At 42.3% G+C, this 25834-nt stretch overlaps 1 protein-coding gene across 4 annotated transcripts in view; it reads left to right on the forward strand.

The window, feature by feature from the left end:
• LOC114464804 (NXPE family member 3-like) overlaps positions 1 to 21139 on the forward strand; it is a 32679-nt gene extending 11540 nt beyond the window's left edge. For 2 of the 4 annotated variants that reach the window (XM_028449379.1, XM_028449378.1), the window contains 5 exons: positions 2879 to 3180; positions 3895 to 3965; positions 10119 to 10322; positions 10392 to 11813; positions 12181 to 12684. In XM_028449379.1, the coding sequence (XP_028305180.1) occupies positions 2879 to 3180; positions 3895 to 3965; positions 10119 to 10322; positions 10392 to 10960 (1146 nt within the window). In that variant the 3' untranslated portion in view covers positions 10961 to 11813; positions 12181 to 12684. Of the gene's footprint in view, positions 1 to 2878; positions 3181 to 3894; positions 3966 to 10118; positions 10323 to 10391; positions 11814 to 12180; positions 12685 to 19531 lie in introns of those variants that run through there. The other 2 variants (XM_028449381.1, XM_028449380.1) reach the window with 2 other exon arrangements.
• Positions 21140 to 25834: the final 4695 nt, after the last annotated feature.

Genomic DNA, 25834 nt, shown 5'->3' on the forward strand with positions numbered 1-25834 from the left:
AGTATTCCCTCCTCCAGGGTCGGAGGGTAAGGAGACACTGGGCAGACACCCTGACCACCTTGTGCCAGTGGTGGCTGCGGTCTAAATGCAGGCTGTTCATCCATACCTGAAACGGGCGCAGTGTTTGAAGCCCCTGTTTTATGACCATGGATGCTGAGGCCTACATCCCCATGAGTCGCAGGACCAGGCCATACTGCAAGAGGGTGCCATGCTAGAAACACCGTAGAAGGCTTAGGATGGCGGTGACTTGCTGTGGAGAGAGGGAGGCCCGCATTGCTGAGGAATCCAGCACAAGCCCCAAGTACCTCACAACCTGACTGGGTTGCTCCTGGCATAATTTACCTTAGAGCCTAGATTGCCCACGTGACTGATGAGAGCAGCAGTGTCCCTCAACACCTGCTCCTTAGTCGGGGAGATGACTCGCCAGTCGTCCAGATAGGGGAGTATTGAAACTCCGCTGGCCTGTAACGGTGACAGAGCTGCTGCCACACACCGGGTAAATATTTGAGGGGCCAGGGATAGCCCAAATGGCAGAACCCTGTACTGATAAACCTTTTTCATAAACATAAAACGAAGGAACTGTCGGAGTTCGTGATGCTGCCGTGGACAGTGCATCCTCCTCCTGAAGGTGGGAGATGGACCTGCGACAGGGTTAGCTGCGAAGACTAGCGCACCGGGCTTTGTAGGTTAAGCAAGATGGCCTTAATCTGCACAAACTCGGTGCTGAGCATCTACCTTGTTAGCCAGAGCATCAACCTTCCTTGCCTTGGAGGACGCGTAGCACGCCGGTGGCTCTATCTTCAGAGGGCAAGTCTATTTTGCCCACAGCCTCAGCCAACCTGGAGAGTTGCAGTGCATGAGGCATAAAACTGCAGTTCATTCATGGATTACCGGACACCCCCTCTCTTAGGTGGCCAATGCCCAGGCAAGCAGGACACTGAATATGACCGTTCTCTGCCTGAAGGGTGGCATGCAGGAGACACACAAATGGCAGTCCATTCTTCTCCAATTCTTTTTCATTACTATTAATTAATATTATTAATTTGTATTATTATTATATATGAATAATAATTACACAAATTAGTATTATATAAATAATAATCATATTGATAATTACAGTATATTAATTATATATCAATAATAATTATATTATAATAGTTATATTGATAACTGCCGAGCTGCAGTGGCTTCAATGAAGGAACTTCACTCAGAGGCCAGCGAGTACACTGGCCTGGAGTGATCAAACTGCTCCAGTGAATCTAACTGGCGCAACATCTGACAAAACCGCAGAGTGCACACTGCCGTTAGCGGGAGAGAGAGAGAGAGCAGTGCCGAGGTGAATGCAGCCATGACATTCACCTCGGCAAATCACCATGGCAAATCACCGATGACAATAAAGTGTACGATACTCACCACCTCAGGCAGCCCCTGGTAAACTGGTCACTAAGTCGAAGCAGTGCACTCACCTGCCGCAGACTGTGGTGTCTCAGCCCCACTTAAAGGGAAAACAGCGAGTTGCAGCTTCTAAAGGACGAGAAGACTCGAGGCGACAACCTTACGGTTACAAAGCTACAAACGACAAGCTGTGAATAGCAAACAACCGACCTGCTATCGTTATCAGCAATCGTGAGAATATAGAAGGAACAGATCACCTGACGACACCGGTAGATATGGACTCTCCGGATCACCCATCTTTGTTGATATAATTACTCGACCTGCGCATGTGCAAGATGGAACATCCAGTGCTTTAAGCACCGCCTCTGGCGGTCAGTAAGGATGAAAGAGATCGTGTATTGTAGACCATGTGACATGCATTGTGAATATTTCTGCTTGAGCACAAAGAGCAATAAAAAAGAAAGAAAAAAAAAAAAAGAGATTCAGTCTGTGCCATTGCCAGGCGTAGAGGGTCGTCCTCTGAACGAGAGGTTGGGGGTTCGATCCCAGTACCTGACTATGTGTCGAAGTGTCCTTGGGCAAGACACTGAACCCTAAGTTGCTCCCAGTGGTCGACTAGCGCCTTGCATGGCAGTCCTGTCCCACTGGTGTGTGAATGTGAGAGTGATTGGGTGAATGAGCTAATATGTAAAGCGCTTTGAGACTGCTTCAATGTGGTGATAAAGCTCTATATAAATCTAGTCCATTTACCATTTTACCATTGGCCTCCCATGCTGTGCCTGTGCCCATAACCTGTTGCACGTTCATTCTTTCAATGAAGTAGTTTTTATTTAGAGCTTAGTTCTGGCAACGTCATCAGAACATCACTGAAACATGGTAAATGAAGTTCCTCCCGCTCAGATGGAAACAGTCACACTCACAATCAAAAGGAAGTGAGAAAACACTCTGCAGGATCTAGAACCACATTCCGTGCCTATCAAAATAAAGTGCAAAAAACACTTAACATCACACAGACAAGGCAGATTGAGAACACACTCCAAATAAATATTTCTGTTAATACACACACTCAAACTGAACTATTGCCTAATGTATTCATTCACAATCCAGGTTCCTTTAAAGAAGTCTTCATATGCCGCTATTGTAGCCGCAGTCAACTGCCTAGCTCAAACGCGTTACGCATGTTCTCCAGTTCTCCATGCAATTTCATTGCAGACTTAAGTTCAGTGGTAGGGTAAAGTGTGTCATTCTTGATGTTCACTCTGACACCATGTTGTTTTCTTTTAGGATCTTAGCACATAGCACATTCAATTCATCCTAAATAAGCCTAATAGCCTAGCATCAATGACCTATCCCATCACGTAACTTCAGGTTGCAGCTTGTCCATAAAGCAGTACATTCAAGAATGAAGTTTATATATAAGAATTATATTTTAAGAAATATTAGTTGAACAAAAAATAAAACCTCTGAATCTCTGTATTATCAGGTGACTCTGGTTCATCCCAGTGAGGCTGTCACAGTGCTGCAAAGGCTGAACAGTGAAGAACCTGACAGGATCAATTACAGAAGCATTTTTCGCTCAGGCTCGGTTAGCGAAACAACCGAGTGCAACATTTGCCTGCGTCCTTCAAAGCGTCCTGTGTGCGACTTCACTGATGTTCGCACAGGTGAACCATGGTTCTGCCTGAAGCCTAAAAAGACAAAACTTAATTGTACTAACAGAATCAGTCACAAGTATGGGGTGTTTGTACTAAACCTCCAAAAGGAAGAGAAACGGCTTTTCCAAGAGTGAGTTCAACCTGTTTATTATGCCTTGGCAATTCACATATCTTTATTTGATACCACTTAGCTTTCAAGGAAACCAATTTCAACTGCTTTGGCTTTGAACCAAAGAGTTAATTTTAACATGAATGTGTACACGTGGGGCACCACGAGAAAAACTATTAACAAGTCGGCCATGGGGTGTTTTGAAAGGGTGGTTAAGCTTCCAATAATGTTATACTGTACCTGTGGGAATCAAAGAATATTTAATGAAGTTATGTCAATTTGAATATTAGCAGTCTCCAAAGTAGCTCAGTGAAGAATCAGGTCTAAGTTTTTCTCACCTACCTGAGCAGGCAGGTGGGGGATAGTAACAAAAGCTGCATTACTTTGTGTGGCTGTTATTGCAAGGGTACACTAGTTTCCCTATGCAAAAAAAAAGAAATCCTAATTTTAATAAAGGTTTTTGAGTGATTTCTTAGCTTGGCTGAGGCCGACTTGTTGCTACTTTTTTTGTGGCATGTCACATATATTAAAACCATCTAAAGGAGTTTTACAGAGCAGCCATTGTGTTGCATGCAGCATTACCGTTTAACCCTGTAAAGCACTTTGAGTTGCATTTTTATGTATGAAAAGCACCTAATAACAGTTTCACAGCTGCTATAGAATGCTGTTCCTAAGTTTTGTGGTTTTGTAATAATTTGATTGCCAATTGAAATATTTATATTTTGTATCTTTCAGCAAAATTAACATGAAAACTCCTATTCTGGCTGTTGGATCTTCGTCCATCACAGTGTATCAAAGAAAGACAGGTAACAGCTCGTCAATAACCAGTCAAAATTTCTGATACCTAGTATGGAATCAACAGCTTTCCTCATCACTACAGAAACGAAATATACTTTGGACATACAGTGCATCTGACAAGCATTAACGGCGATTGACATTTTCTGTTGTGTGACGGGAACAAATGTAGAGAGAGATGGTTTTATAGTTCACATTTTTAAACCACTCCGTGTTGGTGAAATACAGGACACAGTCGTGGAGAAATTAATCAAGTAAACAGTAAGGTTGAGTTCCGGGTTCGTTAGTCTGACCGTACCGAGGTACCGTAAAATAATCCGAGAGGCAGCGGTTGAGAGATTAACCATAAGATGATTGGTTACTGCTTTAAGAGGTGAGTCAAGGCCTTGCGGCGAGTCGGGGGGATCGGGACTATCCGGTAGGCCATCCCAGCCAGGAAACGAATCACGGGAAGGCTCACACACGGTTCCACAGGTAAATGGTGCAGGCAAGCAAAGCAGCGACGTGAAGCAAAGCAGCAGTGGCGTCCAACTCATTCTAATGAAAAAACCCTTTCACATGAACATTTATTAAAAAAATAATGTTTAAATTGAAGACAGCTGGAGCAGACCTGGGGTGCGTGTACCTGTCAGATGGAGGGGATTTGCCTGCAGACACCTTAGTGCTGCTACACTGAATTATACACGTGAAGCAACAAGTAACTAGCCTGTTCAAATCACAGTAATGATAAATGCGTTAATGATTTTGACAAAGTAATTATTACAGTACTCGTTACCACAAAAGTATCATAATTACTGTAAAGCATTACTTAATAACGCGTTAGTCCCAACACTGCTGATACCATCATTTAACCACATTTTATTAAAAAGTAAAAAGTCCAAGTGATGTGTCAAAATAATATAATTTTTAGTAATTTGTTAACAAGAGATCTAACGTTAAGAAGAGCTTTACTGGAGACACTGGTGGACACTTTATATGAAATGTTATAGTAATCAAATCATTTTCTCTATTAAGCTTTTTGTTTCTCTTCAATTGAACAATTTTACCTGTTACCTGTCACCACAGGAATTAAAGAAGCTGCATTAACTCTGTAAGGCCCTGACTTTTTCTGGTTGTTCCTACAAAAATATATCTTGCAGTCCGGAACCAGCACACATCAGAGATATGTCGCTCAAAGCTGAACACAGCTGGCTGTTTGGATCATGCTCTTATCAGCCTGAGGAGAAGACGGTTCCTGGGCCTGGTATTGTCAAGGAGGGGTGGGTGGTGCTGATTGTTTTTTTTCGGGGAGAGAAGATGGAATCATGGTGACGTAAAGGATGGGGTGTCAATCTTGTGCTAGCAAGTACCAGCTCAATCCAAGAAGGCAGGGGTAGGAGAGAAACTGAATTAGGTGGAAGTAGGTGAATTTTGGGGTGAAGCAAATGGGTCTTGAGATGTGGGGGGTGGGTTGATTTCTTTCTTTTGGCAATTTTGATTTCTTGATGGAAGCACATCGACGCCATGTTTTTTCCTTGTTGTATTGTTCTCCAATGGTACATGTTGTCCTTTGTCTTTATCAGGACTGATAGCAGTGTGACTGAAGTAAAATACACTGGACAAAAATTTAAACGTAACACTTTTGTTTTTGCTTCCATTTTTTATGAGCTGAACTCAAAGATCTTAAACATTTTCTATATACACAAAATACCTATTTCTCACAAATATTGTTCACAAATCTGTTTAAATCTGTGTTAGTGAGCACTTCTCCTTTGCAGAGATAATCCATCCCACCTCACAGGTGTGGTATATCAAGATGCTGATTAGACAGCATGATTATTGCACAGTTGTGCCATAGGTTGGCCATAATATAAGGCCACTCTAAAAATGTTCAGTTTAATCACACAGCAGAATGCCACAAATGTCATAAGTTCTGAGGGAGCGTTCAGTTGGCATGCTGACAGCAGGAATGTCCACCAGAGCTGTTGCCCGTGAATTAAATGTTTATTTCTCTACCATAAGCCATCCCCAAAGGCGTTTCAGAGAATTTGGCAGTACATCCAACTGGCCTCACAACCACCGACCACCACTAACCACATTAGCCCAAGACCTCCACATCCAGCATGTTCACCTCCATGATCGTCTGAGACCACCTACCTGGACAGCTGCTGCAACAATCGGTTTGAATAACCAAATAATTTCTGCACTAAGTGTCAGAAACCGCCTCAGGGAAGCTCATCTGCTTGCTTGTCATCCTCATTGGGGTCTCGACCTGACTGCAGTTTGTCGTCGTTACCGACTTGAGTGGGCAAATGCTCACATTCGATAGCATCTGGCACGTTGGAGAGAATCCCGATTTCACTGTTCAGGGCAGATGGCAGACAGTTTGTGTGTGTCGGTGAGTGGTCCACGTTGTGGATCGCCACGGTGGAGTTATGGTATGGGCAGGTGTATGTTATTGACAACAAACAAAGGTGCATTTTAAAGATGGCATTTTTAATGCACAGAATTACTGTGACGAGATCCTGAGGCCCCACAAGCCAAAGACAAAAATGTATTCAGAGAGTAAATCCTTAAAAATTTTAGATCTCCTTTGCGGACTCGAGGTATCGGGCCACTGATTAACACTTTAAGCTGCAAACAGCTCACAGTTTTTAACAGATGGGTGAACTTCTGCTTCAACACCTCGGACTCCTCCTTGGCTAAATCATTTAATCCAAAATGAATCACAACATCCACCTCAATATGCAAGATTTTGTCAGCCATGTCTGATACTGTCATTAGTTAAGCATTTACTTTCACATTGCTGCTGGATGTCTTCTGAGCATCTTTAACAGAAACGTCTCCCACTATCAGTGTGTGAGGTTGAAGCTTTGGCTTACCATGTAGCTTTTGTTTTCCTGAAGCGCTTTCAGTCCTCAGTTCCAGAAGGTTGTGTATTGCCCTCATTAGAGCAGGATCCTTTGTCATTAGGCAGTGGGGCAAATCGATTGTCTAGTTCTACATAAAACTGGGTTTGTGATTTGGTGATACTTCTGCCTTTAACAGATGTCCACATCTGTGTCTGAGCAAACAAGGGAATTAAAGTCTAGGCTGCAGTCTGGGAAGGAAGTGCAGGCCAGTCCGTTTCATTACTGATATCAGGACGCTTTGCTCGACCTGTTAGCCTTTGAAGGGGGACATGACTTTCTCTTAGGCTTAGCTCCGACAGTGATTCAGGAACCTGTTGGCCTAACGACGGGAACAGGATCCTCCTTAGCTCTGATGGCTTTGTCTGCCCCGGCTGGTAGCGAGTTAGCTTTATCCTCTCCGCTCTTTTGAAACAGCAGCACATTCGTTTCATTCCCATATCCACAGAGTCTATTTACCTCTATGTTTACTTGTATTCCTCGCACTGTAGTCTCCAGTTCAGTAATCTTTTGTAGTAGGCTGCTGTAGTCTGTTGGAAAAAGAGCCATTCTTCTCCTAGTTAGCTTGCTACGTGTAGCTTTCTTAGCTTTCCAGTTGAGCCAACAATAAAAAAAGGAGTAGATGATTACCTCAGTGCCAGAATCAGATGTTAAATGACAGACTTTGGTGTGAAATGAAGTATTGTATATTTCTCAGAAGTAGTAGTTCCTGTTTAGTAAATAATTTTTGCTACCTGCTCAGCTATGAATTTTGCTGCTGCTCAGCTCAGCTGCCGGAAACAAGACTACGGACCAGTTCAAGCATTCGTTTTCACTCAGAACCCTAATATGAGCATTTAAATACATGACCTGATGTCTCACTTTTTACATAAATAACAGAGGAGGCTTGGGTATGATTATGTGGATCTATAACTCTGATATGTGAGCACATTAAATGTATAAGATTAATATTAATTGCTTCAAATTAACCATTGGCATCGTCATTTTCCCACGTCTCCAAAGTGTCCATGCGCCAGGTTCAGAGTTAGCGCACCAGTGTGCACATTCTCATGATTCGTTTATCACAATCTTTGCTTGGGAAGTGGCAGACGCCATTTCTCTCCCTAGTCCAGTATAGGAATTCATTTTAACAGTCAGAAGAAAACTACAATTTAACAGTGATAGTTTATCTCAATTGTATAATGCTCCATGCATGCTTTAAAAAGGAATGGCAACAAATACAACAATCAAAGGGTTTAATCAGCTGAATCTATACAAATCAACAGTTTGTGAGTGAGTAAGGAAAAGAAGGGTACGTTTGTATTTCTAAGATAATTGTATAATATGAGTGAGTGGATAAATGACTTTTCTTGTTTGTACAGGAACTTTGCTTGTCTGTCTTTCTGAGTGACAAATTTCTCAATGCCTCTGGTGTTGATAACAGGATTGTCTGATGTAGTTTCTTTCTCTCTGTTGAGAACATAGCCAGAGCATTGAGGTGATCTTGTATTGCTAAGGAAAGCTTTTTATTAAAGTTGAGAAGCACCTCTCTGATTCAATTGCTCCAGTTGGATCCCATCAGTTTTCTAACATTCACAGCATGTACATCACACAATTTTTTTTTTTGTCTAGTAAAATTTGCCCCTCAGGAAACATGTCTGTTTAACTCTGTTAAACAGACAATGTAATTGTCTGATTGGACCCTAACCAAATATTTTGTTGATCTTTGTGTTTGTGTTATGTTATTTCGGAGTGAATGTTGGCTATCAATGGTAACAATGGTAGACGTTGGCTAACAATGGTAGACGTGCACACTACACAGCTACTCAGACACTGAAGTGCATTATACCATTGTAGAGTACTATATACTTTATACCTTGACGGATCTTTGTGTGGCTTTTTGTGGGGGTGTGGATTTCTACAGTACATTTTGTCTAAGCCTCCCAACTATGGCATCAAGATATGGTGGTGGTGTGACACTGATACAAGCTACCTACTGAAACACTGAAAGCTGATTTGTATCTAGGCAGGCAGCCCGGCAAAGCACGTGACGTTGGACAGGGAGTTTGAGTAGTGCAGGAACTGGTGGCACCATGGAGACGTAGTGGTCGGAATATCACAGCAGATCATTTTTTTACTTCTGTTGAACTGGCTGAAGATGGACTGACATATTTTGGACTGTTTGCTCTAATAAGCCATACATTCCTGATGTCATGAGAGCTGCAAACAACCAAGAAATCCATTGGATTAAGGAATCAGGTTACCACCGTCATCTATGTGTCAAAGCCAAACAAAGCTGTCTTGGCACTCTCAACCATACACCACGACACAAATGTTGAAGGTGATGCTCCAAAACCAGATATCATACAATACCACCAAGATGGAGGTATTATATGATGTATGGATGTTGGTGTTGTAGCTGCATTTGTAATCTGGGTTGCAAAATTCATAGACAGCATCTCTTTCTGACTGATGTTGGAGGGACCCTGGTGATTCCTCACATTCGGGTAAGGGTAGCAAATCCCAGGTTGCTGGTTCCTATTCACACAGCCAGGAAGAAGGCTGGGATTAAACTAAACTTCCAGGTCCACAACAAGATGACAAACATCAGCCTGACACCAAAAGAAACAATGCAGTCTCTGCCCGTGTCAAACAGATAAAGTTCTTCTCAGTTACAATTCGTACAAGCAACTTGTGTGTCCTCAGCACAATGTCCAACAAATAGTCTGTAAACAATGTCTCTAATATCTGACTTTTGACTTTTTGGTATTAGTATGATGTTCAAAATTATTTGTGTACTCACCTGTTTGCCAGATTGCTTTCTTGGCTGATTCTTCTTTAGGTTATCATTTCCTTTTTATTCCAAGAATACTGTATATACATATACACATATATAATCTTCAAAAATATTAATTTCATGAATGTAACCAAGGCCTGTCCTTAAATTCAAGAAAATATTGTTTTTTCATAATATTTTTTAGATAAAGGTTAAGGATACACAGGCATGCTTCTTTATCTGACAAACCTGCCCTTTTGAGTTATTAAAGGGATCTATTGATCATCAACATAAATAGGCAGCACTATGTCCTGACTTCCATAAGTCTCGTATCTTTATTCACAACTAAGTGCAACTTTAAAAATGTAGCTCACTTTATTGTGTAAAATAATGAAAAAATAGATTTGCCCTTGAAAATGTGACTGCTGTTAGATATCTGCTTCTAATTAACAATGGCCTAAAACTGAATAATACAGGTTTTCTCCATTAATGCCTGTTCAACAATATCTAATTTGTACTAGGCCCAGTAATGCTGAGGAGTAACAATGTGAAGACTGCAGCCTCAGGATTCTATTATAAGGGTGTGTGGAAATCTCTTGGCATTACTGAAGTTCAGCAGTTTGACACTGCAGCCATAATTCAATGTCTGAAAGGAAAGGTGGTTCACATGTATGGAGACTCCACCATCAGGCAGTTTTTTGATTACCTCAATAAAGCTCTACCAAGTAAGTGCATCTCCTAAAACCCTTGTAATACTTGGTCTACTGTTAAATATTTTCTTGTATTTATTTTAGACACCAAGATAATTAACCGCCAGAATTTGGCGCGATGTGGTCCATTTAAGGCAGAGGACAGAAAAAACAACATCCTGGTGACATACCGGTGCCACGGTCCACCTATTCGATTTCTGAATGTACCGATCCAAGATTTGTGTTACATTGCCAACGAACTTGATAGTGTCAGTGGAGGAGCTTCAACTGTTGTACTTATTGGTGTCTGGATACACTTCACCAGTTTTCCTCTAAAAATCTACATCCGGCGGCTGATGAGCATTCGCAGTGCAGTAAGGAGATTGTTAGCAAGAGCTCCTGACACTATAGTGGTGATAAAAACTGGAACCCCCCAAGAACTGAGAACATTATTTGATGCATTAACCATGAGTGAATGGTTCTCACTAAAGCATGACAAGGTTCTGAGAGCGTTGTTCAAAGGTATGAATGTTCATCTGGTGGATGCCTGGGAGATGGTCCTTGCTCATCAACTCCCACACAAGATCCACCCAGAACCTCCAATCATCAAGAATATGATTAATGTTTTACTATCATACACATGCCCCAAAATGCACAGTGAGAACAATCTGTGAAGGTTTTTACTTATTCAAGAAGGTCTTTATAGGGATTCTCCATTGTTTTTACAATTGTGTCCTAATGTGTAGTGATTCATTAAGGTTGTGTGCTTGTGTATTATCAAATTGTAAGTTTTTCTCCTATGTTCTCCTGATGACCTGTCCCATGTCTCTCTGCCTGGTGAGTCACATAGATAGCACACCCATACATGGAGATACTGTTCCAGTTTGGTACCGGACTCCAAGGTTGTACACATACATAGCCAAAATAGTTAAGATAGAAAGACGCCTCAAGCGCGCACACACACACACACACACACACACACACACACACACATGCACACACACACACACACACACACACATACACACACACAGACAAGATAGCCCATCCTCATCCCTTGCCATCCTCACTTTTCATCCTCCTCACTCTTTCTTCTTTTTTTCTCCTCTCCTCCCTCCAACATTATAAATGACATAGTATGTTTTTAGATTATTGGCACAAGCTTTCGTACCTCTCTGCTCAGAGAAGTCCATTGTGCTCACTTGTTTTGATTTATTTTGTTTTAATAAACTTTTGTTACTTGTACATTGCTTCCATCTGGATTTCATCATCACGGAATGTAAATATTTGGTCTAAAACAAGAAGAACTGAAAATCTGCCGTGACAATTGGCGTAACAAAGAGGTTCCATTTTCCTTCCCATGAATTTCCACCGGGATCGGGACGAAAGGCGGACACGCCTAGATTAAACCATCCTCCCGAAAGCTAGCCATTTATGGCGGAGGGTTCTGGCCCGACTCGTTGGACTGTTGCTGGACGGAGACTGGACTTCGGACCTTCAGTTGCTTTTCAAATCCAATTGGGAAAGGTAAAGCTAATTTTTTTTTTTTTAATCTGTTACTGCTTTGTCTTATACTTTGTGCTGGTGAATGAAAACCAGGTGATTGTGTAGCCCTGATATATATATATTGATCAACATATTTATATAGGATTGACAGTGTTATTTATACTTATACAGAATTATATTTATGAAATATAATAATAAACAAGTTGTGTAAAGTATTTAAGCTTTAAGTTCAGTTGGGTGGTTTTGAAGGGGATTCTCCGTTGCTAAAACTCGTTTTTTTTATGCGTGACGTCTCTTCCTCCACTCCACGTTACTCTCACGAGAATACGTTCAGCCAATCACTTAGCTCTGTCACCTATTGTAAGCAGCCGTGTTTGTTCCCTGTCAGAGAGTGAGGGGATGAACACGAAGCTACTGCAACAGACTTCACCCACCTCAGGGATAGGAGCCATTTAATCCTGCTGCGCTTGAGGTTTGAAAAGGAATTGGCCAGGTTTCCCTGGTATGGGTACTAACTGATGGTGAGCTTAAAAGATTACTGCCCGGAACTGAAGGATCCAGTCCACAACTCAAGTGATCTGGTAGGAGGCTGTTGGAGCCTTGTTCTTCCCCCCTCATTCACGCTGCTTTCGGACATGTGGAAGCGTATTAGGAGCGAACTAAAAGCTGTTGGCTCTCATGGACTACTTTGAGACTGTAGAAACTCTCTTCTGGTGGTGAGATACCACCGGCTGCTTTGACGAACTCGTGGAAAGTTCCAAGCATTGGCAGTGGAACCACAACGGCACCATACTCATTAAAAGTGCACTTAAAATACTGCAGCTGTAAATATTGTGTGTAATTGTTGGTTTTCTGGGTGTGTAAATATTGTCAATATATATTATGAACTAAACCACTGTCCAATATTGCCTTATTTATTGTCCATTCCCTCCTTGAGTTGAATCTATCTCCTGAAACCCTAGTCCAATACTACTAAACGTCTACAAAAAAATTACGACTGGTAATTAAACTTACACCACATATTACGACATAAATGCTACACTTGGGTGTCTGGAAGTGTTAGTTTACGTCTGTTTGACATTCAGCTCAGTGTTGACGTTTGATATGTGTTCACAATACTAAACTTCTACAAATGTCACTCTTAAAAGAAAGCCCTTAGCTCATGATTGTCAAATTATAATAGCAAAATATTTATAAATATAATATAAAATGATTGTGTCACATCAATGTGTTTTGATCTCTTTCTGCTTACAGGTTTCCTACACAATGCAATAGCCTCCTGGTTATCATCATGGAGTTTTGTACACCTGAAGCTCTTGTTGTCAAAGACATTTAACAGTTGATTAAACTATATTCTTTCTTCTCTCGTCGTTGTTAAATCGATGTATTCAGCCTCAAAAGTGTAAAGAGCAGTGTTGGGCAAGTTACTTTTGAAATGTAATACATTACATATTAGCAGTTACCGCCATTTAAAAGTAATTAGTTACATTACAAAATTACTGTCTCAGTATTGTCACCAAAATAACCGCAGAAGTATGACTAGCATTCCAAAATGCTAAAACATAGTTTATTGCAGCTGATTATATATCCATTTGAGGGTAATGTGGTATAGCATAATGGCTGTGTAGCCTACTAACAACTTAATATAATAGTCACAGGCTCATGGCGCAATAAGTAACAATGATCTTCAGAAACACAAATATTGGTTACATTTAAATGTTGCATGTTAATTTACAATATCTGTTGGCTTTTTTAGTGCACTGTTTTTTACTGCTGCTAACATGGTGACCAAGTAAAATTGTAACACTATCTTATATGAGCGCTCAATACAAACCAGTCACGAGATAACGTGACCATTTTGCTGACAAGCTTTTTAAAAGCCGGCGATTCCACGGTTGACAGAGGCTGTATATCCTCCACCACATACTCTGCCACCAGTCTCCTCACTTCTCTTGGTTCAAGTAGCACGGCAGACCGAGAGAAACTTAATTTCTGCTGCTTTGTCTGACTCTTTTCCGCACTTTCGTCATCTGCACTCTTTCTCTTCGCCGCGCCTGCCTCTCTCTGTGTCAACTTGGTGTTAGTGTGGCACTGATCAAGGTGTTTCTTCAAGTTACTGGTGCTGTTTTTCACATCTCAGGTTAAAATGCGTTGTAACGCGCATTACTGAGATTTGTAACGAGCATAATATTAGCAAAATTTTATTAGTAATGCGTTACATTACTGTTTTACAGCAAAAAGTAATACATTACTTTTACTCCCAACACTGAAAAAGAGCCAGCGTGGATTGTTTTTTGGATTTTCAATAAATGGCAGGACCATGTGTTTGGCTGAGGCAAAGCAATAACCCATTGGTTCATCTGTCCTCAAGTGAGGATGCCCAATCAGAATCACTGTAGGCTGGGGTCTCTCCGGGCAGTGTCGGCCCGGCGGGGAGTGGGGGTGCCTCTTCCCTATGGCCGTGGCTTGGTCCATGTCTCGTCTCCTGGTCACCTTGGGGGCTGTCCTCGGTGTGTGCGGGCCCGGGGCGGCCTGTCCCGCCGGTGTGGGGGGTGGGCGCGCTGGGGGTTGCTGGCGTCTGTATCAGTGTTGGGGCGGGATTGCTTGGCGCTTCGAGATGATGCTGTTTGCTGGGGGGTGGCGCTAGCTGTTCCGGTGGTTGTGGTTGCCGTCGGCTGCCTGGTAGGTCTGTCCTGCGATCAGTGGATCTGGGGTGCCCTTAGTTGGGGACTGCTGTTCCGCAATGGGTGGATGCCGTTGGGGTGCCTCCTTCCTGCAGTGGTGGCCGCCAGTCGCTCGCGCGCCGGTAGGTGGCATTGCCTTGTGTCCAGTGGGCGGCGGGGCCTGGGCTGCTGTCCTTGCGCCATCTGGGGCTGTGCGGTCCTGCTTGACTGTGGCCGGTTTGTGGTATAGGCTGGGGGGGGTGCTCCCTGGGGGGCTTCACCCGGGGTCTCGCCCTTGGGGGTTCCCGGTCCCGGGGGGGTGCTCTTGGGGGCCGGCGGGCTTGGCCGGCTGGCTTGGTCGGTCCTGGCGGGGGTCTTCCAGGGTGGGTGGTGCGGGCCGCGCTCTTGCATACCAGTGGGTGCGGCGTGGGGTGGCCCCTGCTTGGGCGGTTCCCAAAGTACCGCCTCTGGTTTGCGCGTGCCGCATGCCGATGTGGCGGTCTGGCTAGGCCCCTGGGGGTGGGTGGGGCGGCGGGGGGGCTTTAGCAGTAACTGAGGCGCATTGCGCTGGTTATGTCAAAAAATGGTGACCTGCGGCGCTCTGGGGGGCTGGGTCGGTGCGCCTGGGGGCTGGCGGTGCAGCTTCCAGCGTCCCCTCGTTGCCCTGGGCGGCCCGGGGGTGTGGTCGTTGTCCCTGGGCGTGCTGCTTCTATACCAGGTCCTTCTGGCCTGGGGTTTGGTCCCTGTTGGCTCTGGGCCCACTGGCGGGTGCCCGCCGGCTGCCCGTTTGTTGCGGCTCTGGCCGTCTGCTAGGCGTGGGCCTTGGCCTCTCTGCTGGGATCTCGGGTGGGGGGCCCCCTGGGCCCTCCCCTCGGGGGATTGGGTGCGGGGGTGGGGGTGGTGGGGTGTATGTCGGTGGGGGGCCTTGGGGTTGGGGGTTGGGGCGGTGGCGGAGTGCGCTGGCTCCTCGGCTTCTCTGTGCTTTCTCGGGTGTGTATGTGGGGGGCGGTGGCTGCCTCTCGGCTTGGTGTCTTGGGGGTGTCTGGGGGGCTGCTCAGCCAGTGGGGGGTCGCCCGGGCTTGCTGGGCCCCGCTCTTTTTGCTATTCTGGCTGCGTCCTTGAGTCCGGGGCAGTGCTTGGGTTTACAGTGGCAGTTTTTTGCACATACATCGGTCTACGATGCACTAGCATGCCTTGGACTGTGGGATAAAACTTGTAGTGGGCTTAACTTGAGACACATTGATCCCAAATACATGTTTCAGGTATTTCCACTCACTCCTTCCCTCTGCCCACAGCCACCACCATTATAGTTAAGCCTCACGCCTACAACTTCACATCTCACTTTACAGTAATCAATTCTTTCCCACCCTTCCATTTCTCTTCCTTGAATTGCTCCTCCCTGCTCTCTTCCCCCTCCACCTCCCCCCCACCCCCTCACCTAGGTGTAACACTGCCCTCTCTTTTTATATTCTCCCTTTTCTTGTGTTTCTTACCCTTCCTTAGGGAGGGCTGGAGATGGTCACAATTATGCAATTAAATAAATTGCAATAACAAAAAAATGAAAATTAAAATGCATTGCTGTCTAAAAAAAGATTGCACTTCTTGTAGTGTTGACCTTTGACAGCATGTGCAGTCAAGTAAAAAAAAAAATCACTGTAGGCTATCAGGCTCAAGTCTTCATTGTTTTTCTTTTACGTTAATTTATAGACACGTACCTTTCAGGTATTTCAAAACATGTTTTGCATTCACTAGCGAATGTCTGGGAAAATGTGATCACTATTCAACTGATGTTCGGTCTGGTGCAGTTTCATTGTAGTCAAGTTTTTGCTTACATGGGGAAGACATAGGACTGCAATAGATCATCTCGTAATTCTTCCAATATGTTCAGCATGTATTTCTTTTGATTTATTGTTAGGCAAGGCAGGGGAAGGCAAATTTATTTGTATAGCGCATTTCACACTCAAGGCAACTCAATGTGCTTCACATGATAAAACATTCAATTGTTTAAAATCAATAAGAACATTTAAAATCATCAGTAAAATCAATTAAAATCATCAGTAAAATCATCATTACATCAACAACATGACAAAAAATCTCTCTCAATCATATGCAGTAGAGAAAAAAAGTGCCTTTAACTTTGATTTAAAAATGTTCACATTGGATGCTGACTTCAGCTCTGCTGGCAGTTTGTTCCACTTCTTTGCAGCATAACAACTAAAAGCAGCATCACCATGTTTACTGTGAGCTCTGGGCTCCACTATCTGACCTGTGTCCATAGATCTGAGAGACCTGCTGGGTTCATACCTGACTAACATGTCACTGATGTATTCTGGACCAAACCCATTCACAGATTTATACACCAGCAGCAGAACTTTAAAGTCTATTCTGAGGCTGACTGGGAGCCAGTGTAAAGACTTTAAAACTGGAGTAATGTGCTCTGACCTCTTTGTTCTGGTTAAGACCCGAGCTGTAGCTGTTTGATGCTCTTTTGGGGGATTCCTGTCAGAAGACCATTACAATAGTCCAGTCTGCTGGATATAAAAGCATGGACCAGTTTCTCCTGATCTTTCTGAGCCATTAAACCTTTCACTCTGGAGATGTTCTTTAGGTGGTAGAAGGCTGTTTTTGTGATAGATTTGATCTGACTGCTGAATGTAAGATCTGAGTCAATCAGAACACCAAGGTTTTTGACTTGGTCTTTAGCTTTTAAAGATCGAGACTCAAGATAATTGCTGATAGCAGTCCTCTTTTCCTTGTTACCAAAGACAATCACCTCCGTCTTGTCATGGTTTAGTTGAAGGAAGTTTTCACTCATCCAGCAGTTTATTTTTTTTAAACAGTCACACAACACCTCAATGGGACCATGGTCATCTGGGTTCAGTGATAGATATAGTTGTGTGTCATCTGCGTAGCTCCGATAATCAACCTTACAGTTCTGTAAAATTTGTCCTAAAGGAAGCATATAAAGGCTAAACAGAAGAGGTCCAAGAACAGATCCCTGAGGAACCCCACAGGACATTGGTAATCTGTCAGATTCAAAGTTTCCAATGCTTACAAAATAGCTTCGCTCCTTCAAGTATGACTTAAACCATTGCATTACTTTTCCATTTAGTCCAACCCATGTTTGCAATCTGTGCAACAAAATTGTACGATCTACAGTGTCAAATGCAGCACTTAGATCCAACAGAATGAGAACAGATACTTTTCCTGAATCAGTGTTCAACCTTATGTCATTGATCACTTTGATAAGAGCAGTTTCAGTGCTGTGATGAGAACGAAAACCTGACTGAAATTTATCAAATATTTTGTTGAATGTTAAGAATTGACTCAGTTGGTTGAAGACCACCTTCTCAATGATCTTGGCCATGAATGGAAGGTTGCTGATTGGTCTATAGTTAGCCAGTATAGAGGCATCCAGTGTTCTCTTTTTTAACAGAGGTTTCACAGCAGCTACTTTCAGGGATTTTGGTACGGTGCCTGATTGGAATGAGCAGTTAATTATCTGACACAAATCAGTGACAAGTGACTTTACAACAGTTTTAAAGAAGTTTGAGGGTATTGTGTCAAGGCAACACGTTGATGGATTCAGCTGTTGAACAGTCTCCTCTATTGTTTTTGGGTTCACTGTAATAAACTCTAACATTGTAGTTGACTCATCCCTCAGTGGTTGAAGCTGTTCAAGCTTTTTGTGATTTTGCTGGTTTGTTCTGATGTTTGACCTTATTGATTGTATTTTTTCATTGAAATATACAGCAAATTCATTGCATTTTCCAGCTGACAGTAATTCAGGGGCTATCTGATCTGGGGGGTTGTGAGCTTTTCAATTACAGAAAACAACGTGCGAGAGTTGTTGACATTTTTGGCAATAATTTCAGAAAAGTATTGCTGCCTTGCTTTGAACAAGCCATCATTGAATTTTCGCAGACTTATTTTGTACAGTTCTAGATGAATTTGGAGTTTTGTTGATCTCCATTTACGCTCAGCTCTTCTACAGTCAGATTTCAAATTCTGCATTATCTCAGTCCTCCTCCAAGGTGTTTTCTGTGTGTTTGGTTTTCTCTTAGTTTTGATTGGAGCCACCACATCTATGACATTACAGACTTTTCTATTATACTCATCCAGAAGATCATCAACTGTCTCAGCACTCAATGTTGGTGTCATTGCTATGGCTTCCATAAACTGTGCACTTGTGTTCTCATTTATGTACCTTTTCTTTAAACACACATAACTAGGGGGAACAGATGTTACAGTCTCTAGGTCAAAAAAGACACAGAAATGATCAGATAGAGCTAAGTCTCTTACATCAACAGCAGAGATGTCAACACCTTTAGAGATAACCAGATCCAAAGTGTGACCTTGAGTGTGTGTCAGACCAGTCACATGTTGTGTAAGACCAAAAGTATCCATTAAAGCATACAGTTCTTTGGCAGTATTGTCCATGTTATTGTCTACATGAATATTTAAGTCACCTGTTATTATTAAAAAAGTTGTATTCAGTGCATACAACTGACAGCAGTTCAGCAAACTCATCCATGAATTCTCCAGAATATTTTGGGGGTCTATAAACGACTAAAAACAGAACTCTTGAATCACCCTTCAGTAAGAATGACATATATTCAAAGGAGATAAAATCCCCAAATATTATTTCTTTGCACTGAAATATTGATTTAAAAATGGCAGCAACTCCACCACCTTTCCTGCAAGTACGACACTTATTTAAATAAATAAAGTCTTGTGGTGCACTTTCATTGAGAATAGTATTACTGATACCGTCATTCAACCATGTTTCATTAAGAAATAAAAAGTCCAAGTGATGTGTCAAAATAAAATCATTAATTATTAGTGACTTGTTAACAAGAGATCTAACATTAAGAAGAGCTAATTTTAAAAACTTTACTGGAGACACTGGTGGACTTTTTGGATGACATGTTATAGGAGTCAAATTTTTATCTCTATAAAGCTTTTTGCTTTTCTTTAATTTCACAATTTTACCTGCGTTACCTGTCACCACAGGAATTAAAGAAGCTGCATTAACTCCATAGGGCCCTGACTTTTTCTGGTTGTTCCTAAAAATAGAGCTATTGGAGACAGGACCCAGCACACATCAGACCTGTGTCGCTCTAAGATGAACACAGCTGGCCTGAGGAGAAGAGTGATCCTGATCCTGTTGCTCAAAAAGATTTGGTAAAAAATTGAGTTGAATTTTGTTCTTATTGCTTCTTTGAAATCGTTAAAAATATCAACGTTGGGAGCAGCAATTATCAAGTCATCCTCCCAAATGATGACATATTATTTGTATTCTGTACACACAATGGTCAGCTGGGTTTCTTTGAAAGTTGTTTGAAGTTTGTACCAATTTATTCCTGATTGTTTCAAACTACAGGGATGTCTTTAATTTGTACACAGACTTTTCTCCTGCTTCTGTTTGTTCTTTATACCCCTCGGGTTGTTCTATGTAAATTATTTCCTCGATTGGAACATGCATGTATGCTGTTTTAGGATAAATTTCATGCATTTGAAGGTTTTTCTGAACTTATATCTGCATCAAGGCTCACAGAGATGTGATGTTTGCTGTTGGAGAAAAGGTTTCCTCTTTGTCTATAACCCTTTGCTACATATCCAGCTTTGAAAAACTTATATTTCTGTTGTGTTTCTATCTTTTGGTAAAATGCTCAGTTTCTGAGGTGTCATTTTCTGTGTCTGCCTGTGATAGCTTCTGAACATCACTGATGTTTGAGGGTTATCACATACAGTACTGTAACAACAATAAACATTCATTTAAGTTATATCTTTGATTTGGGGGTGTGGTAAGTAATCCTCAATGCATTTGTTTTAGGTATTTTCCCTCCTTTTGGATAGCCATCATTTAGCTTTTTTGTTTTATTTTAATTTTTACTCCCTTTTAGGTCATCTGAAATTGTTTGTTCTGTGTTTAATCAAGAGTATTTTCTTACTTTTCACTTGGAGTGAAATGTTTCAGTAATGTCTTGGCTTGGTGGTAACTTGTTATAACATGTGTTATATTGGTTCTCACTACAGGGTGACAAGGCTCTGAGAGCGTTGTTCAAAGGAATGAAAGTTCATCTGGTGGATGCCTGGGAGATGGTCCTTGCTCATCAACTCCCACACAGCCTCCACCCAGAACCTCCAATCATCAAGAATATGATTAATGTTTTACTACCACGCACATGCCCCAAAGTGCACTTTGGGGCATGTGAAGGTTTTTACTTATCCACAAAGGTCTTTACAAAATTTAAATAAAGTTTAAAACAATAAATAACAATAATAAATTCTAACATTGCTCAACCTGGTTTGATTTAAGCACTTTCAATGTATTAAAAAATTCCTGTAGGAGGAAAATAACATTTATGAAAATGTTATAAATTTAAACCTGTGTTATGGTCAATTATTATATTCATCATCATATCGTCAAATCTATGTTCATGTGTACAATTTGTCATGTTTTAATACATGAAGACTCCATTACTCTTTACACTTTTGAACAGCTGAATCATGATTAAACAGTACAGAGCGTACTCAGTGCACAGAGCCAAGGACAGAGTCTCTGCTCACATGCAGATATACACTGACGCACACACTTATCAAGACAGATAAAGACTGGAGCCGAACCTTCTCATAACATCTTCATCATCCTCCAACATTTCCACTATGGGCATCTGACTCCCTCCCTTTTGTCTCTCACTGTTGGGACCTTTTCTTATCTGTATAAAACCTTAAGCTGAAACTGTTAGAGGGCGCGGCACTTCCTTCGGACGTCCGCCTGGACGGACGCTAACTTTGTTCCATCTTGTAACTTTTTTCTTAGTTTAGAATAAACTTTTTTTATATAAAATCATCAATGCTTCTCCTGGACTCCATCATTCAACCAGAGCAATGAATCATGTCTCCAAATGAGGTCAACCGTAAATTCAGCCGTAACAATTGGCGTCACGAACAGGATCCATCTTCTGCTCTGTGGGGCGTCGACCGTGGACCAGCACTGAGTCGACAATCTTGAAGCCCCGGGGCTGGCCCGCGGTGGTCCGCCCTCGGACAGAGACTGGAGCACGAACCATCGGTTGAACCTCAAACACCAATTCGGACTAAGGTAAAGCTGCCTTTATAAACATATATATATATATAAATTTTCATTTACATATATATTCGCTCTGTGTTGATTTTTTTGGAACCAGTCAAGCATTGTATTGATTTTCAGCTTTGAGCTTTGATTTTGATCCTCAGCTGTTCTGTGTTTTGATGCAGTGAACTGTGCCATGAGAAAGGCTCAAATGGTTGAGGTTCTTTGTTTTTTAATGCTGTAGGTTCCCTCTGTTTTTCTTCGGGCTCGGATATTTTGTTTAGGCATAAAATACGGCTGGTCATTATTTACTTTGGTTTTGTTCGGACACCCACAGACAGCCTGTGAGGTCCTGACCATAGATAGACGGGCAACCAAAGTTTCCAAAACATCCCAGCGGTGCCATGATCTGAGTTCACCTCTGTACCGAAAGCAAAATAGATTAAAACCAAGAACCTAACCTAAATTGTGTTTCTGTGAATCAAACAGATGAAGAATCCAATAAACAAATAATATATGCATACGCATATACAATCTTGGTATGATGTGAACTCAGATCATGCTTTCGGCGAGTTTTCCTTTTTTTTATCTTTGTTTTTATTTTGTTTAAACGTGGAATCAGATTTCTCCCTTTGGCTTGGCTTTAATGCTTTCATTTGGACGAGTGTCAGCTTTTTGGCTTCTGTGCGCCTTGGTTTTTTCTCTCGCAGAGTCACACACACACACACACACACACACACACACACACACACACACACACAAGAGAGAGGGGGAAGCGCGCGCACGCACACGCACAGGCACGCGCACGCACAAGAGAGAGAGAGCCAAACAAACACACACGGGCTGCTGTGTTTCTGGTTTTTTTTTTTTTTTTTCTTTCTTTCCTCTCAGAACGAGGACACACACACACTCAAAGGAAAGAGAGAGGGAAGCACGCGCACGGGCGCACACGCACAGCCAAACCCACGCACAGAGAGGGAGGGAAAAGACGTACACACACACAAGAGAGAGAGGTGGCGCCCCTCACTGGCCAGTTTAATGCACTACACACTTGTGACACAACATTGTGATTTCTCACTTCTCCCCCGCCTACAGAATAGTGCCATTACACACAGACACTATTTTAATTTTAATTTTAAATTTTATTTTGATTTCATGTTTGATGGGTTCACTCTAAAATGAATATGAGCAACACACACTCAAACACACACACACACAGATGAATACAGTATTTCATTTTATTTTATTTTAATATTACTGTTATCATCATTATCATTTTTTTATTATTATTCTATTGTTGGCTTTGTGGTTGCCCCCCTGAAGAAACAACATCTTCAATGAAAGAATGAAATCACCTTCAACTCTTACGCTAATGAAATGTCAACATCATTCAAAGGACCAAGCATCAGAAGGAAAAGGACAATCAAAGGTCGGTGACCTTTCAGGACTCAAGGACTCAACTCCCATTCAGCAAAGCAATGCTGAAATAACTCGCTCAGTCCCAAGTCAACTCTTCATCGTCTATGAATGGGCCGCATGCCAATGCTGGGATTAACACATCCTGCCCCATCATCAAAGACTGAGAACCTGTGGGCGTCGGAGTGGACACTCCCCCACCAATGAGTTGCGAGTTAAACGCCACGACTACTGCCTGAATGATGGGCAGCAACTGCAGACTGATCACATGTCTGCTGGAAATCTTCACCAAAAAAGACACTGTTTCAAAAGCCACAAGGATACCAAGCCACAAGAAGTCCACCACAGCCTTTGGTGGTAGTGCTAAATCACTTTAGCCTTGAACGTTGGCATGGAGGGGGACAACTAGCAAATAGCCAACAAGCTTCTCCTTCGCACAATACTAACCCCTCTATCTTCTGACTGTGGACTAGATTATTTTGTTTTCATTTATTCTCTCACACGCAGACAGACCAGACATACAGTCACACACCCACATTCATAACTATGAGAAACACAGGACCACCAGAACCCTTCTGTTTGCCACATGAGACCATGTGTGCCCATCATTTATCTTTGCTCATTTATTTACACTGCTTTTGCCTTTATGAGAAAAGAACAAACAAAGGGGAAGAAATTATTATTTTCTTGTTGATGGGAGGCCCCCCACAATGCAAGATATGGTTACATCCGCTGAAGAAAGAGCCCTCTGTTGCCTCAGCTTTTGGAGCTGAAGTTTTAATTTTTATTGGCCATGATTTTTTTGAGCTCACACGTTTTTCTCCTTTGTTATTTCTGAACGATTCTTCTTTTTCTCTTTTGTTTTTACTCAATTTCAGGAAAATTGAGACAGAGATTGAGGACTGCAGCCTCAACCAAGTTTAAATTTTGACATTTTTTGACCGATACCCTCGTAAACAATCTGTACCTTACCCTTTTTGAAGCTGCTTGCGACAGACAGCCTAGTTCAACATTCATTGTTTTCATTTGCGCGCCTCCCCCTTACCGCGTCGGACTGTCTTGCCGGCCCAAAGCCACTCGACAGCAGGGGGGGGTACCAAATTTTTCCTGAGAAAAAAAAAATGTCCCATTAGTTGCTATGAGTACATAGGCAATTACTTTTCAAACAAGAAGTCCTGGTTTAATGTGCAGAAAAAGGATAAACCTTGCTAGGGAAAGCGCTCTTTGGGGAATAGCGGTCCACCTGATTTGATACATGCTTGGTAACCGAATACCGTTCTGAACAAATTTCTATGTTCCCTTAGAGTGAGGGTTATTAGAGGTTGCGTGCTCCGTTCAATCTTAGAGGTGCCCAATAAAAGTCCTGACAGTTGTGCGAAATTTTCCCTCGGTTTGGTACCGAGGTTGAGTTTATGTGTTTTCCTTCGGTTTGGTACCGGAGGTTGAGTTTTCCTTCAGTTTGGTACTGTTGTGTTTTCCTTCGGTTTGGTACCGGAGGTTGAGTTTTCCTTCAGTTTGGTACTGTTGAATTATTCTCCCAAACTCTTATTTTCAAGAGCTGTGGTTGAGCCCTACTGATTCAGAGATTCTTTTTTACATTTCTGGAGACGGACGGTGGGTGAATTTCCCGCGGTTTGGTACCGCGGTTGAGTTTGTTGAGTTAGACACGGCTGTGCTATTCCTGCCTGATCAGCAGATGAGCAGACTGTCAGTACCACGGGCGATAATCTAAGACTCCGCCAAGGCGGAAGTAAAAAGGAGCGTACCTCTTAGTAATCAGACGATACCAGTAAAAAGCAATTCATTAACACTAAAAGGTTGCCAAGCATGGGGGGGCAATAAGAGCTCATTGACCCCGAGAGACGAGGTGGACTGGCTATCGCCGCTGGTGGGTTAGATGAGGCCTATATTCCACTTAGACACTGCAGCAAAACCTTGTGAATGCATGGACGTGAAAATTGAGGCATGAACGTGTGCGGTGCATGAGTGACTGAATGATGACACGTTACGTATGCCTGAGAGAACCGCGTTGTGAGTGCGAATGTGCCGTGGACGTGTCATTGAGTGATTGACCGATGAATGGCTGTTTGACTACACATGTTCCTCTGTTTCGCCTTCCTTTCCTCCTGGGTTTTGATGCACTAGATCTTCTCCCTGTTTTTGCCAATTATGTAGTGGGGTGTTCAGAAAACACTGCTGCTTGTTAAAAAATTATGGTTTTAGGCCTTGGGCCTTCTAAAAAGTTTACCAGGTTTTAAAGGTTTTTTCTGGGTGTTTAAAAACACCAAACGACGTTTTTATATATGATACCACTTTCAGTGGATTGACTGGCTTTGACCTTGACTGACCTTACTGTTCATGTTCAGTGTCCATGTTTTTTGTTGTTATATGTGTATACTCGTTGTGGTGTGCACTTGTCTACGTCTTCGGCTTAGTTGTTGTTATTATGTAGCTTTTTCCAAAATACAGGTCGCTGGCTGTATACTCAAAGGAGACGAATCAGATCCAACTAAAGAAAAGAGATATTTTAAATTATTCATTTAAATCTTAATGTTTTCCTCTCTTTCTGTTTCTGAGTGTTTCCTAACAGACAAAGCCACCGCCTTCTCGAATCCGATCCTACCTCTTCGCCGCCATGCCCGGTCACTGCTCTTATGATGAAGGATGAGAATTAAAGGGAAGTATTGTCCATAACTGTAACTGGGAAGCAAAGGGGAAATAGATTGAAATAGACACGTGACAATATGACATATTGTGGATGTTCTAACATAATATCTATTCCAGAGACTACAGAGACTTCCAATCCAACTGCAAAAGTGGGGACAGATCTTCAAATTTCCAAAGGGAGCGTACAGTTGACCCTGGCTTTGACCTTTTAAGGCTGA

This window comes from Gouania willdenowi, chromosome 6 (genome assembly GCF_900634775.1).
Source record: "Gouania willdenowi chromosome 6, fGouWil2.1, whole genome shotgun sequence".
In the NCBI taxonomy this organism is placed as follows: domain Eukaryota; kingdom Metazoa; phylum Chordata; class Actinopteri; order Blenniiformes; family Gobiesocidae; genus Gouania; species Gouania willdenowi.